The sequence below is a fragment of the Triturus cristatus genome, chromosome 8 (genome assembly GCF_964204655.1).
Source record: "Triturus cristatus chromosome 8, aTriCri1.1, whole genome shotgun sequence".
NCBI classification, from domain to species: domain Eukaryota; kingdom Metazoa; phylum Chordata; class Amphibia; order Caudata; family Salamandridae; genus Triturus; species Triturus cristatus.
In genome coordinates, this window is record NC_140591.1 from 221,576,522 (window position 1) to 221,588,564 (window position 12,043).

The 12,043-nt window shown below is 48.2% G+C and overlaps 1 protein-coding gene across 1 annotated transcript in view; it reads left to right on the plus strand.

Moving 5' to 3' along the window:
• Nucleotides 1–7,951: 7,951 nt before the first annotated feature.
• LOC146801873 (pannexin-1-like) overlaps nt 7,952–12,043 on the plus strand; it is an 88,859-nt gene continuing 84,767 nt past the window's right edge. Inside the window, exon 1 of the mRNA XM_085624059.1 lies at nt 7,952–8,429. Within this exon, the coding sequence (XP_085480185.1) occupies nt 7,973–8,429 (457 nt within the window). The 5' untranslated portion in view covers nt 7,952–7,972. The remainder of the gene's footprint in view (nt 8,430–12,043) is intronic.

A 12,043-nucleotide genomic window follows, 5' to 3' on the forward strand; every position in this document is an offset into this window, starting at 1 on the left:
GCAGCCAGAAGATGTGTAGTAGCAAAGTCATCACAGAGGATCCCACGGGGGCACAGCACGACTCCAGAAAAAGTAATGTGCACGCGCTCTATTAGAAATTTTAAACACTGCATATCTGTTTAACAAGCCTCACTGTAGGCAATTCGTTGACGGTAAGTACAAAAATATTTAGATAAACTCACCACAGTCTGTGGCTTTTACAGATCAAATAGCCTCCTCCATCTGCTGGCACCGAGACTAGGGTTCCAAAAAGTCTCATATGTAGATGTAACCCACGTAATCTAGACGTTATAAAAGACATGCCAAAGTGACGTTGTAATCCAAGAACAAAACGCGTGTTGAGACCTTCCAGAAACCAAACAGCCACATGGGAAGGCACCAAGTACAACGATTTCCCATTAAGAGGGCTTGATGGCTGTGCAAAAAAACTTGAATGCCTGAGTTGTTGAGCTTGTTCCCATTACAGCAATATGACAGGACTAAACACTGCAGCCAAAGGTGACAGTTCCATAGACAAGAAAGCTTACTGTGCTTAGGATCACACAATGAATTACGCCCAGGTCGGGGCTGTCCGATGGAAGGACACTGGTGGGGCTGCGAGGCGTTGTGCTTCATTTTCACTGCTTTCTTGTGGACAACTTTGCTTTTCTGTGAAACCTTCCTCCTTGAAATGTACTTTATGCTGCCAGCATCTATTGTTTCAGTAGATTCCTTCAACTTTGTATCTTCTTTTGTGAGCCAGGTACAGGAAGACCAAATGTACGTTATGGGTCTGTCTCCAGGTCATCGCCAAAAATATGTTATATCTTACCAGACGTAGCCGAGTTATGTCTTTGTAGTTTCTTTATTTGGTCTTATTTACAGGTTGGTATCCATGTAGAACAAGATGGTAATCATGTACATCTGCTTGGTAATCCATGTACTACAGCCCGGTAATCCATGTGCTACAGCCCCGCCAGGAGAAGCCTGCCTGCTGCCCATCTTCACCTGTGGTACAAAAGGGGGTGGTGATGGACGGAGCATCACAACAAATCAAACACTCACACCCAGTCAACAGATCTGGGTTTGATCCATCACCGTTCTTTAGCCCACTCTGCCACCCCAGTTCAGACATGGCCATATGCAAATCAGTCTGACCCTGTGCCTCATGGGAACAGTGCAGCCCGAACTGCCAAGCCATGTCTTCCCTGGACCGGAAACAAGCTTCCTAGGACCGGTTTCTGGCATTTCAGCCGTTTTCAGCCAGGCTTGCTTGAATCCAGTGGCAAAGTGAGCAAGGGACTCACGTCTGAGCATACCCTGCCAACTTATGGCGAACAAAGCGGTACATAAGGGGGTGGTGATGGACGGAGCATCAGAACAAATCAAAAACTCACACCCAGTCAACAGATCTGGGTTTGATCCATCACCGTTCTTTAGCCCACTCTGCCACCCCAGTTCAGACATGGCCATATGCAAATCAGTCTGACCCTGTGCCTCATGGGAACAGTGCAGCCCGAACTGCCAAGCCATGTCTTCCCTGGACCGGAAACAAGCTTCCTAGGACCGGTTTCTGGCATTTAAGCCGTCTTCAGCCAGGCTTGCTTGAATCCAGTGGCAAAGTGAGCAAGGGACTCACGTCTGAGCATACCCTGCCAACTTATGGCGAACAAAGCGGTACAAAAGGGGGTGGTGATGGACGGAGCATCAGAACAAATCAAACACTCACACCCAGTCAACAGATCTGGGTTTGATCCATCACCGTTCTTTAGCCCACTCTGCCACCCCAGTTCAGACATGGCCATATACAAATCAGTCTGACCCTGTGCCTCATGGGAACAGTGGAGCCCGAACTTCCAAGCCATGTCTTCCCTGGACCGGAAACAAGCTTCCTAGGACGGGTTTCTGGCATTTCAGCCGTCTTCAGCCAGGCTTGCTTGAATCCAGTGGCAAAGTGAGCAAGGGACTCACGTCTGAGCATACCCTGCCAACTTATGGCGAACAAAGCGGTACAAAAGGGGGTGGTGATGGACGGAGCATCAGAACAAATCAAACACTCACACCCAGTCAACAGATCTGGGTTTGATCCATCACCGTTCTTTAGCCCACTCTGCCACCCCAGTTCAGACATGGCCATATGCAAATCAGTCTGACCCTGTGCCTCATGGGAACAGTGCAGCCCGAACTGCCAAGCCATGTCTTCCCTGGACCGGAAACAAGCTTCCTAGGACCGGTTTCTGGCATTTCAGCCGTCTTCAGCCAGGCTTGCTTGAATCCAGTGGCAAAGTGAGCAAGGGACTCACGTCTGAGCATACCCTGCCAACTTATGGCGAACAAAGCGGTACAAAAGGGTGTGGTGATGGACGGAGCATCAGAACAAATCAAACACTCACACCCAGTCAACAGATCTGGGTTTGATCCATCACCGTTCTTTAGCCCACTCTGCCACCCCAGTTCAGACATGGCCATATGCAAATCAGTCTGACCCTGTGCCTCATGGGAACAGTGCAGCCCGAACTGCCAAGCCATGTCTTCCCTGGACCGGAAACAAGCTTCCTAGGACCGGTTTCTGGCATTTCAGCCGTCTTCAGCCAGGCTTGCTTGAATCCAGTGGCAAAGTGAGCAAGGGACTCACGTCTGAGCATACCCTGCCAACTTATGGCGAACAAAGCGGTACAAAAGGGGGTGGTGATGGAGGGAGCATCAGAACAAATCAAACACTCACACCCAGTCAACAGATCTGGGTTTGATCCATCACCGTTCTTTAGCCCACTCTGCCACCCCAGTTCAGACATGGCCATATGCATATCGGTCCGACCCTGTGCCTCATGGGAACAGTGCAGCCCGAACTGCCAAGCCATGTCTTCCCTGGACCGGAAACAAGCTTCCTAGGACCGGTTTCTGGCATTTCAGCCGTCTTCAGCCAGCCCGTCCATCACCACCCCCCTTTTGTACCGCTTTGTTCGCCATAAGTTGGCAGGGTATGCTCAGACGTGAGTCCCTTGCTCACTTTGCCACTGGATTCAAGCAAGCCTGGCTGAAGACGGCTGAAATGCCAGAAACCGGTCCTAGGAAGCTTGTTTCCTGTCCAGGGAAGGCATGGCTTGGCAGTTCGGGCTGGACTGTTCCCATGAGGTACAGGGTCAGACTGATTTGCATATGGCCATGTCTGACCTGGGGTGGCAGAGTGGGCTAAAGAACGGTGATGGATCAAACCCAGATCTGTTGACTGGGTGTGAGTGTTTGAGTGGTTCTGATGCTCCGTCCATCACCACCCCCTTTTGTACCGCTTTGTTTGCCATAAGTTGGCAGGGTATGCTCAGACGTGAGTCCCTTGCTCACTTTGCCACTGGATTCAAGCAAGCCTGGCTGAAGACGGCTGAAATGCCAGAAACCGGTCCTAGGAAGCTTGTTTCCGGTCCAGGGAAGGCATGGCTTGGCAGTTCGGGCTGGACTGTTCCCATGAGGTACAGGGTCAGACTGATTTGCATATGGCCATGTCTGACCTGGGGTGGCAGAGTGGGCTAAAGAACGGTGATGGATCAAACCCAGATCTGTTGACTGGGTGTGAGTGTTTGAGTCGTTCTGATGCTCCGTCCATCACCACCCCTTTTTGTACCGCCCATCTTCACCTGTTGCACCTCACCACACAGGCACCCAAACATTCCACGCATCTCTGTCACACCAAATTTCCACTCAGAACACTCACACTGGCTGAGCAGCTAGGAGCCGGGTAAACTGGGATAAACATAAGTAAATAAGCAGGATATAACATCCTTAATCTCTGTAAAATCACCACTGCCATGCTGTGCTCAAGAAGAAGTAACACAGGAGCCGACCCAGGAGCCGGAGTGGATTTTCCTGCCTCCCAAAAACGTATTAAACAAAATCTATTTATGTGGTTTTCAGTTATTTTTCCCTGTCACCGTGTGATATCGCCTCCCCACTGGGAGACGGTGTGATGGGGAGCCGATATCGTGTGTCACAGGGTGGCACCGTGTGAGTTGGAAGGTATGATAACTGTATGAATGAGTCCCGTTGGTGGTGGTTAAAATAAGGAGAGAAAATGTGCCTGGAACCCAGAGGACCATTTCAAGGTTAGAACAATCATTTGCAATGCAATAGGTCTCGCATTTATACGAGTTTGAGCTATTGGCATTGTAAATGACAGTGCCTTTTATTTATGTTTTAAAAAAAACAAACTTAAATAAAAAGCATTGTCATTTACAATGCCAATAGCTCAAACTCGTATAAATGCGAAACCTATTGCATTGCAAATGCTTGTCTGACTGTTTGTGGGCGATTGGGCCGGGTTTTACTGTGGATTCCCCGAATCTTACAACAAACATTGCCTGCACGATGCCTTCTCCCATGCCTTGTAAAGCACATACTTTGTTTACATTTCTTTATTGCCATTTTGGTCAAAAAGCACCACCGGTTGTAAAAAAATAAATAAAATTGGCCCACAGCTCACTTGCAAAACAGGAGCGATTGTTAAGGCGGGCACTCGGGCAATGGGCGTGTATCGGAGATGCAGCCCTAAGTTGCTTTTTGGCGAGAGTGGTGGCCGATTTGTGCTGTCTCAAATGCTGCCAATGGCCCAGTGGGGGGCTGGGCGGCCTTTCCCAGGCAGATGGGTTTCTATTGGGGGGGGGGGGAAGGGGAGCTCGCCCATTAACGTATGCAGATTGAACAGTGGGCCTCAGCAGAAGTGACCCCACTTCCAATCAGGTGTGGTTCATCACTGAACTAATCCGTGCACAGAGTTGTGGCAACATATCTATAAAAAAATAAAAAGAGACGAGGAGCAGATGTGTGAGCGCAGCTGAGGTCGGGGTAGTGAGCGGAGGTGAACTGGCCTTTTGCAAAAGTGAAAGTATTGTCCACGAGCTGGGGCACGGTGCCTTATCAACCCTGTTGAGTTTATCTAGTCAGTTCAGGTCTGCTGTGTCTGCCTGTTCCTGACGCACTTGTTTTGTTATGTCCGCCTCAGCCCGAGGGTGGTAGAGGGCAACGTGCGTGGCTGATGTGAATAGGGATTTCTACCTGCGAGGGGTGGGCTGGTTGCTGCGGAAATCTGGAGACTTCTCAAGAGGCCGATGAACCTCTGTCAGACGCAGTGACGTGTCCAAGTCGCCAGTGACTGGCAGGGCATGGGAACTATTAGTAGGAATAGCAGGGCAGATTCTGAGACATGTCGCTCTCCCTGGGGTCTGCAGGCACGAGGCACAGTAGTAGTAAAGTACCTGTAGAGCAGTCACCGAATGTCCTATATGGCTGTGGCAATTAGGCACGTTCAGTTCTGAAAGCCGTGAGGAGAGAGGTCAGTCACGTGTGCAGGCTTCACGGTGAAAGAAAGTCCCGAATGACGTCCGTAGAGTCAGTGGCCTGTTAGCCGGTGAACAGTTCAGTGTTTATCTGCTGTCTCTCGGGGCCGTGGCAGCCAGCCATGTGTGGTCAAAAAACATGGATGCCTGGTAAAACAAGACAAGTCCGGCGGAGCGTGGCGCGTGCGCTTGGAAGGGGCGGGGAGCGCATTCCAGGCGGGGGAGCGGACCCTTTGAAGTGCTCCCCCGCTGATCTCACTGCAGGCATCTAAGCTTGGTTTGCTAACGTGAGGAGTAAACAAATACGGATGTATGACGTTACAACGCACACTTTTACAACGCATGCACTTACAACGCATTTTTTACAACGCATAATCCATTACAACGCACTACACTTACAACGCATGACACTACAACGCATTTTTAAAAACTACCTTTACAACGCATACCATTACAACGCATAATATTAAATTGCATTTAAGGTAAGTATTAGATAGTATAGGGGTAAAAATTACTTTTCTAACTCCAAGGGGTGCAACAGTAGGGTAAATGTTGGATAGTATAGGGGTAAAAATTACTAATCTAACTCCAGGGGGTGCAACAGTAGGGTAAGTGTTGGATAGTATAGGGGTAAAAATTACTATTCTAACTCCAGGGGGTGCAACAGTAGGGTAAGTGTTGGATAGTATAGGGGTAAAAATTACTATTCTAACTCCAGGGGGTGCAACAGTAGGGTAAGTGTTGGATAGTATAGGGGTAAAAATTGCTATTCTAACTCCAGGGGGTGCAACAGTAGGGTAAGTGTTGGATAGTATAGGGGTAAAAATTGCTATTCTAACTCCAGGGGGTGCAACAGTAGGGTAAGTGTTGGATAGTATAGGGGTAAAAATTGCTATTCTAACTCCAGGGGGTGCAACAGTAGGGTAAGTGTTGGATAGTATAGGGGTAAAAATTACTATTCTAACTCCAGGGGGTGCAACAGTAGGGTAAGTGTTGGATAGTATAGGGGTAAAAATTACTATTCTAACTCCAGGGGGTGCAACAGTAGGGTAAGTGTTGGATAGTATAGGGGTAAAAATTACTATTCTAACTCCAGGGGGTGCAACAGTAGGGTAAGTGTTGGATAGTATAGGGGTAAAAATTACTATTCTAACTCCAGGGGGTGCAACAGTAGGGTAAGTGTTGGATAGTATAGGGGTAAAAATTACTATTCTAACTCCAGGGGGTGCAACAGTAGGGTAAGTGTTGGATAGTATAGGGGTAAAAATTACTATTCTAACTCCAGGGGGTGCAACAGTAGGGTAAGTGTTGGATAGTGTAGTGTAATATTATGCGTTGTAATGGTAGGCGTTGTAATGGTATGCGTTGTAAAGGTAGTTTTTAAAAATGCGTTGTAGTGTCATGCGTTGTAAGTGTAGTGCGTTGTAATGGATTATGCGTTGTAAAAAATGCGTTGTAAGTGTAGTGCGTTGTAACAGTTGCGTTGTAAAGGTTGTCCCCCAACAAATACAATGGCGGGATGCATATTAAACTCAGTCCTGCCAGCCATTAACAGAGGGGCGCTCGTGGAGGGAAGGCCGTGTCCCGTGCCGGGGTAGAATGTATTATGAAAGAACTGTAATTGCCTTTGATCCAAAATGAAGGAATGTCTTTTCCGAGTAAACCCATTTAAGCATGCAAAAAAAATGAGAAAAGTAACTCATCACAACACACAAAACCACAAAATTTAAATTGAATGGGGGAAATGCTAAAATAAAGCGAATAGGTAAAAACGCATTAGTGCACTCTATATAATGTCTCTAGATAATTCAAACACCCGACATGAATCAACGATATGTGTCCTAACTAAATAAAACAAGTGCGAAGCGAAACCAACCGCCGCAATTGAGAAGGAGGGTATGGGGGGTTGAGGAAAGCAACATAGACAAAGCGGCCGTGCGGGCCGCGAAAGTGAAAGGAAACGAGTGCTTTCAGGCCTCCAAATGGTGCGCGCGCCCGGCCGACGCACATGCACTGTATTTGGAGGCCTGAAAAGCCACTGTTTGCACTTCCAAAACTCGCTTACTATAAGTCTCGCCAGAGCAACGCTAAAGCGCTGTCTCAGGCGAGACCTAAAAACACTACAATCCTTATCGTTATTATGCCTGGTCACGAAAAGCGCCTCGCCTCTGCTGCAGATTTCAAAATGCCACAGCGCTGCAATGTACATTGTCGTGGTCTCAGTAAGCGGTACCATGAGTACAGATCCTGCTTTGTTGGTCGTTGATTATAATCCTTGTGTTATCTTTGGCAGCACCTCTATACATCGTCATTTCAATTCGTTTAGTTCCATTGAATATAATAATAAAAACAATGAGCTTTGTTGACATGAACGTGCCACGCACGTGAGATAAGAGGGTGGAAACTGTGCTGTCATAGTCGTCTATCAATTGAGTGTTCAGAATACGGTCATGTTGAGGTAATTGTGTTCTGGTCTCTACCACCACCCTGAGTCGGTGTATAGACGTGTTAGGGGGCTGTTTTTGGAGCGAGAGCTGCGGTGTTACTGGCACTAATTTGTGCTTGTTTGTTTGTAAAGAGCACGCGGCCGTCAGTGATGTGCAGACCGGGAATAGAGGGAAGCTGAGGTGAAAGGGAAAGGGGGAGCGGCGAGCCACTGAGCGTGTATGGGACAGAGTCAGACACGTGCTCTGTCACTGCCCAACAGCCAAAGCCCGCACCATTCCGCTCAGAGGTACCCAGTCCGCCCCCGGGACAGGCAGGCGCAGCCCACTCGCAGCCCCGGGACAGGCAGGCACAACCCACCCGCAGCCCCCTGGGCAGGCAGGCACAGCCCACCCGCAGCCCCGGGACAGGCAGGCACAGCCCACCCGCAGCCCCGGGACAGGCAGGCACAGCCCACCCGCAGCCCCGGGACAGGCAGGTGCGCCCGACCCGCAGCCATGGCCATCGCGCGCATCGCCGCCCAGTATGTCTTCTCGGACTTTCTGCTGAAGGACTCGTCCGATAACAAGTACAAGGGGCTGCGGCAGGAGCTGGCCCTGGACAAGATCGTCAGCTGCATGGCCGTCGGGCTACCGATCCTGCTCATCTCGCTGGCCTTCGCGCAGGAAATCAGCACGGGTAAGAGGAGCCAACGAGCCAGGTGCGCTCGGCTGGAGCCTAACACCACCCCCGCTCACTCTGCAGCAACAGGCACACTCAGGCCGGGCGCCGAAGGGGGGCGCTGTCCCGCACCGCCTCCCTAGCCCAGCCCATGCGAGGCTCCTATCTGTTATTAACACATGCCCAACACACGTCACCTTTTGGGATCGTCCAAGAGGGAGTTCAGGTCTTTAAGTGGGATGAAAAAACTGAGGGGGGCGGGGGTCTCTCAAAGGGCGTGTCTGATGTTATTAAGGGCGTGGCTTAAAAACAGGTATGCTAAAAATCTGTGCTTAGCATAGTGTGCCGTCTGACTGCTATTTTGCTGCAGCTGTCATTGCGTCCAGATATTTAATACAAGTAACATGATTTACACCTACAAGAAGTCCTGACTGTTGGCTTTGTCAATGGTTGTTAGTTGAATAGGATAAATAAGCAACAACTACAGCAACCTTGTTTATAATATTGAAAATACTTCAGTTCTATGATGAGACTGAAAGAGCTATTACGAGCCTCTGAAGTTATATATCACAGGCAGTGAAGCGTGGTACTGCTGCAGTTGTGTTTATTTCACCCTGAGGGTGAGGGCAAAAATGGAGAGCCCGATAGGGACCCGTTTCAGCACTTGCTTTTAAGAACTGCTGGTGCTGAGCACCGGCAGGACCCGGCCCACTTAAAGCCCGAGGAGTGTTTACAGAAATCGGGGGAGGACTTGTTATTGCACGTATTTTCATTTGAGAGTTAGAGGTTTTTATGTGCAAGAACGGAGCGCAGGAGTCCGCGCCTGAGTTGGAATTCTTGACGCGTGTGCACGCGTCCAGACTCGATTTTACACCTCCTCTCAATCCATACAACCACCCGGCGTCCTCCAGAAGTGCCGCCTGCAGAGACAATGCCACTTTAATACACAAGAGTAACCCCCCCCCCCCCCTCAAGTACAGATCGGGCCCCCTGAAACACACACAAGTAACTGCACAGACCATCCTCTCACTGGCACTCGCAGCAGAGCCCCCTTCCCTGCTGGGCCAGCCCCAGGAAGCAGGCTGCACTGCGCCATCTGCAGGTACCGCCCCAGACGTTACCTCATCTCCGCGGGACACCATCCGACAGGATGCTCTTATCGTAATCTTAACTGGACATTTCAGATGCAGTGATTTATTTATACAGAGAGTTGGATTTACGTGCGTTTTCTTAATTTTAGTTACATTTTTCGTAGCATAAACTGTATGCGCCGTACGCCTCGTATTTTCACGTGTTTCCAGAGCGTGCAGTTTACTTTGTATTTTTAGTAGCAGGGTTAATACTTACGCAGGGCCCGCGTTGACGTCTCGCCTGTTGGAGTTGCACTAAACCACTTCGAGCAGTGGTCGCGGGGTTTTCCATAAGGGACTTTTTCGTAGAGACAAGACTTTTTAGGGCGAGTCTCAAGTCAATAAGCCCTGGCAAAGGCAATAGGTCTTGCATTGAAAACTATTGTCTCTGCCAGTCCCTTTTATTCTTGCTTTACAGCATCTGTAAACATGCATTGGCATAGCCAATAGGTCTCGCTTTTGAGACCTTATAAGTATTTAGTTATGCAGCACAATATCCTTGGTGCAACAACATTAACTGTTGCATGGCTAAACACTTATAAGGTCCCAAAGGTGACCCGAAATAGCTATTCGTTCGAACTATGGGGCAACGGTCAGCAAGCTTGAGAAGAAGATCGGACGCTGGATACAGCTTCCTTTGTCACTTGCAGATAGACTAACCATTGTCAAAATGGTTATTCTCCCAAAGCTTCTATAGCTATTTAACAACATCCCCATTGCTCCACTGAATGCTGTATTTCAACGCTCAAACGCTATAACTCGACTAATATGGGCCGGTAAACAAGCTCACATAGAACTGCGAGCCCTCCCGTTGCCTATCTCCAAAGGGGGTTTCAAGGCACCCGATCTCTTCCTCTACTACCTATGCGCCCAAGCGCAATATGCACATTACTGGTACCACCACGTTCCCTTCTGGCCGCATATAGCGATTGAGGATGGGGATGCACATCCAGTCCTGCTGAATGCTTTATTGCCACATCGACGGGCCCCCCTGCAGGCTCACCACAGTAACACCATAGAGGCTACTAATGCAGCATGGCGACAGATGGGGAAGTTGGAACATAAGCTACCTCTATACGCACCAGCAATGCCTTTGCAATTCCACCCAGATCTGTCGGTCACCCAAGAACAAGTGGAAACAGACCTGTTAAGGCAAGTGGGCATAGATAAATGGAGGATTTGTATACTAATGGCACTTTTGCTGAACTTAAAGAATTGCGGTACATACAAAATCAGACGTTACTTTTCCAGTTTACCTACCATAGGCTACAGGCAGCTGTTAAGAAACTATATCCCACCTATCCCAACGAACCGCCACATCTAAATTCCCTGCAACTCCTGATTACTACACCGCACAATAAGCATATGGTGACACGACCATACACACAGCTTCAGGGTGATATCGCTGATAACAGGCATAAGGCTTGGGAACGCTGGAACAATACGCTTGACACTCCTTTCACAGAGGAGGAGTGGTAAACCTGTTGTACTATAACTAGTATGCTCACCCCGAATGGCAATCTGCGCCTGTTACATTACAAGTACCTACATCAGACATATATTATACCCCGGCCCGATTATATAAATATGGTCTCAGCACAGATGCACGATGTCAAAGATGTGGTAATGACAATGCCAATTTTATTCAACTTGCCTGGTACTGTACGCTAATTGGAACATATTGGACAGAGGTTGTGGAGATACTGGGTAAAATGGTAGGAGTTACTATTGACTGTACGATACAAACATGTCTCCTGGGACTAATCAAGGTTATCCGTGCTATGAAGCGCAAATTTTGTATAGCAGCCATCCTTTTAGCTAAACGGAGAATCTCGCTACACTGGGGCAGCAGGGAAACACCAAAACCATGCAATGGCTTAAGGATATGGCCTACTGCAAAGACACCCTGAAAACATGTGAGGAAGAGCTACCCACTGGCTCTAAGCCACAAGACCACTGGATGTTCCTGGTGGACTATCTTAAAGCGAATTCAACTAATTAGCTGCGCGTGAATGTATAACATGTAACAATATGATTGAAGGTGATACAAATAATATGCGATGTACTGTCGAGTAGCGTTGGCTATGTTGGAATCTGTATGCTGAGGTTTTGTTTTAGACAATGTATGTCATTAATAATAATAACAAATTATAAATATATTTTTAAAAAAAGGTCCAAAAGGCGAGACCTATTGGCTATGCCAATGCTTGTTTAGCCATGTCGTAGAGCAGCTTGGCTGCTTCGAAGCATGGCTTAAAATTATTTTTAAATCTTCTTGCATGATATTAATATTTTTCATGACGTATATAGCGCTTTAAAAAAATATTTTTTAGCCCTGCTGCACAGCAGCCACGCTGCTCTACAATATGGCTAAAAAGCATTGGCAAAGCCAATAGCTCTGACATAGGAGCGATCTATTGGCTTTGCCAATGCTTGTTAATTATTTTAGTAGCTCAGACGGCATTTTAATCAGCAGATTTGTAAAACACATTAATGTGGTTT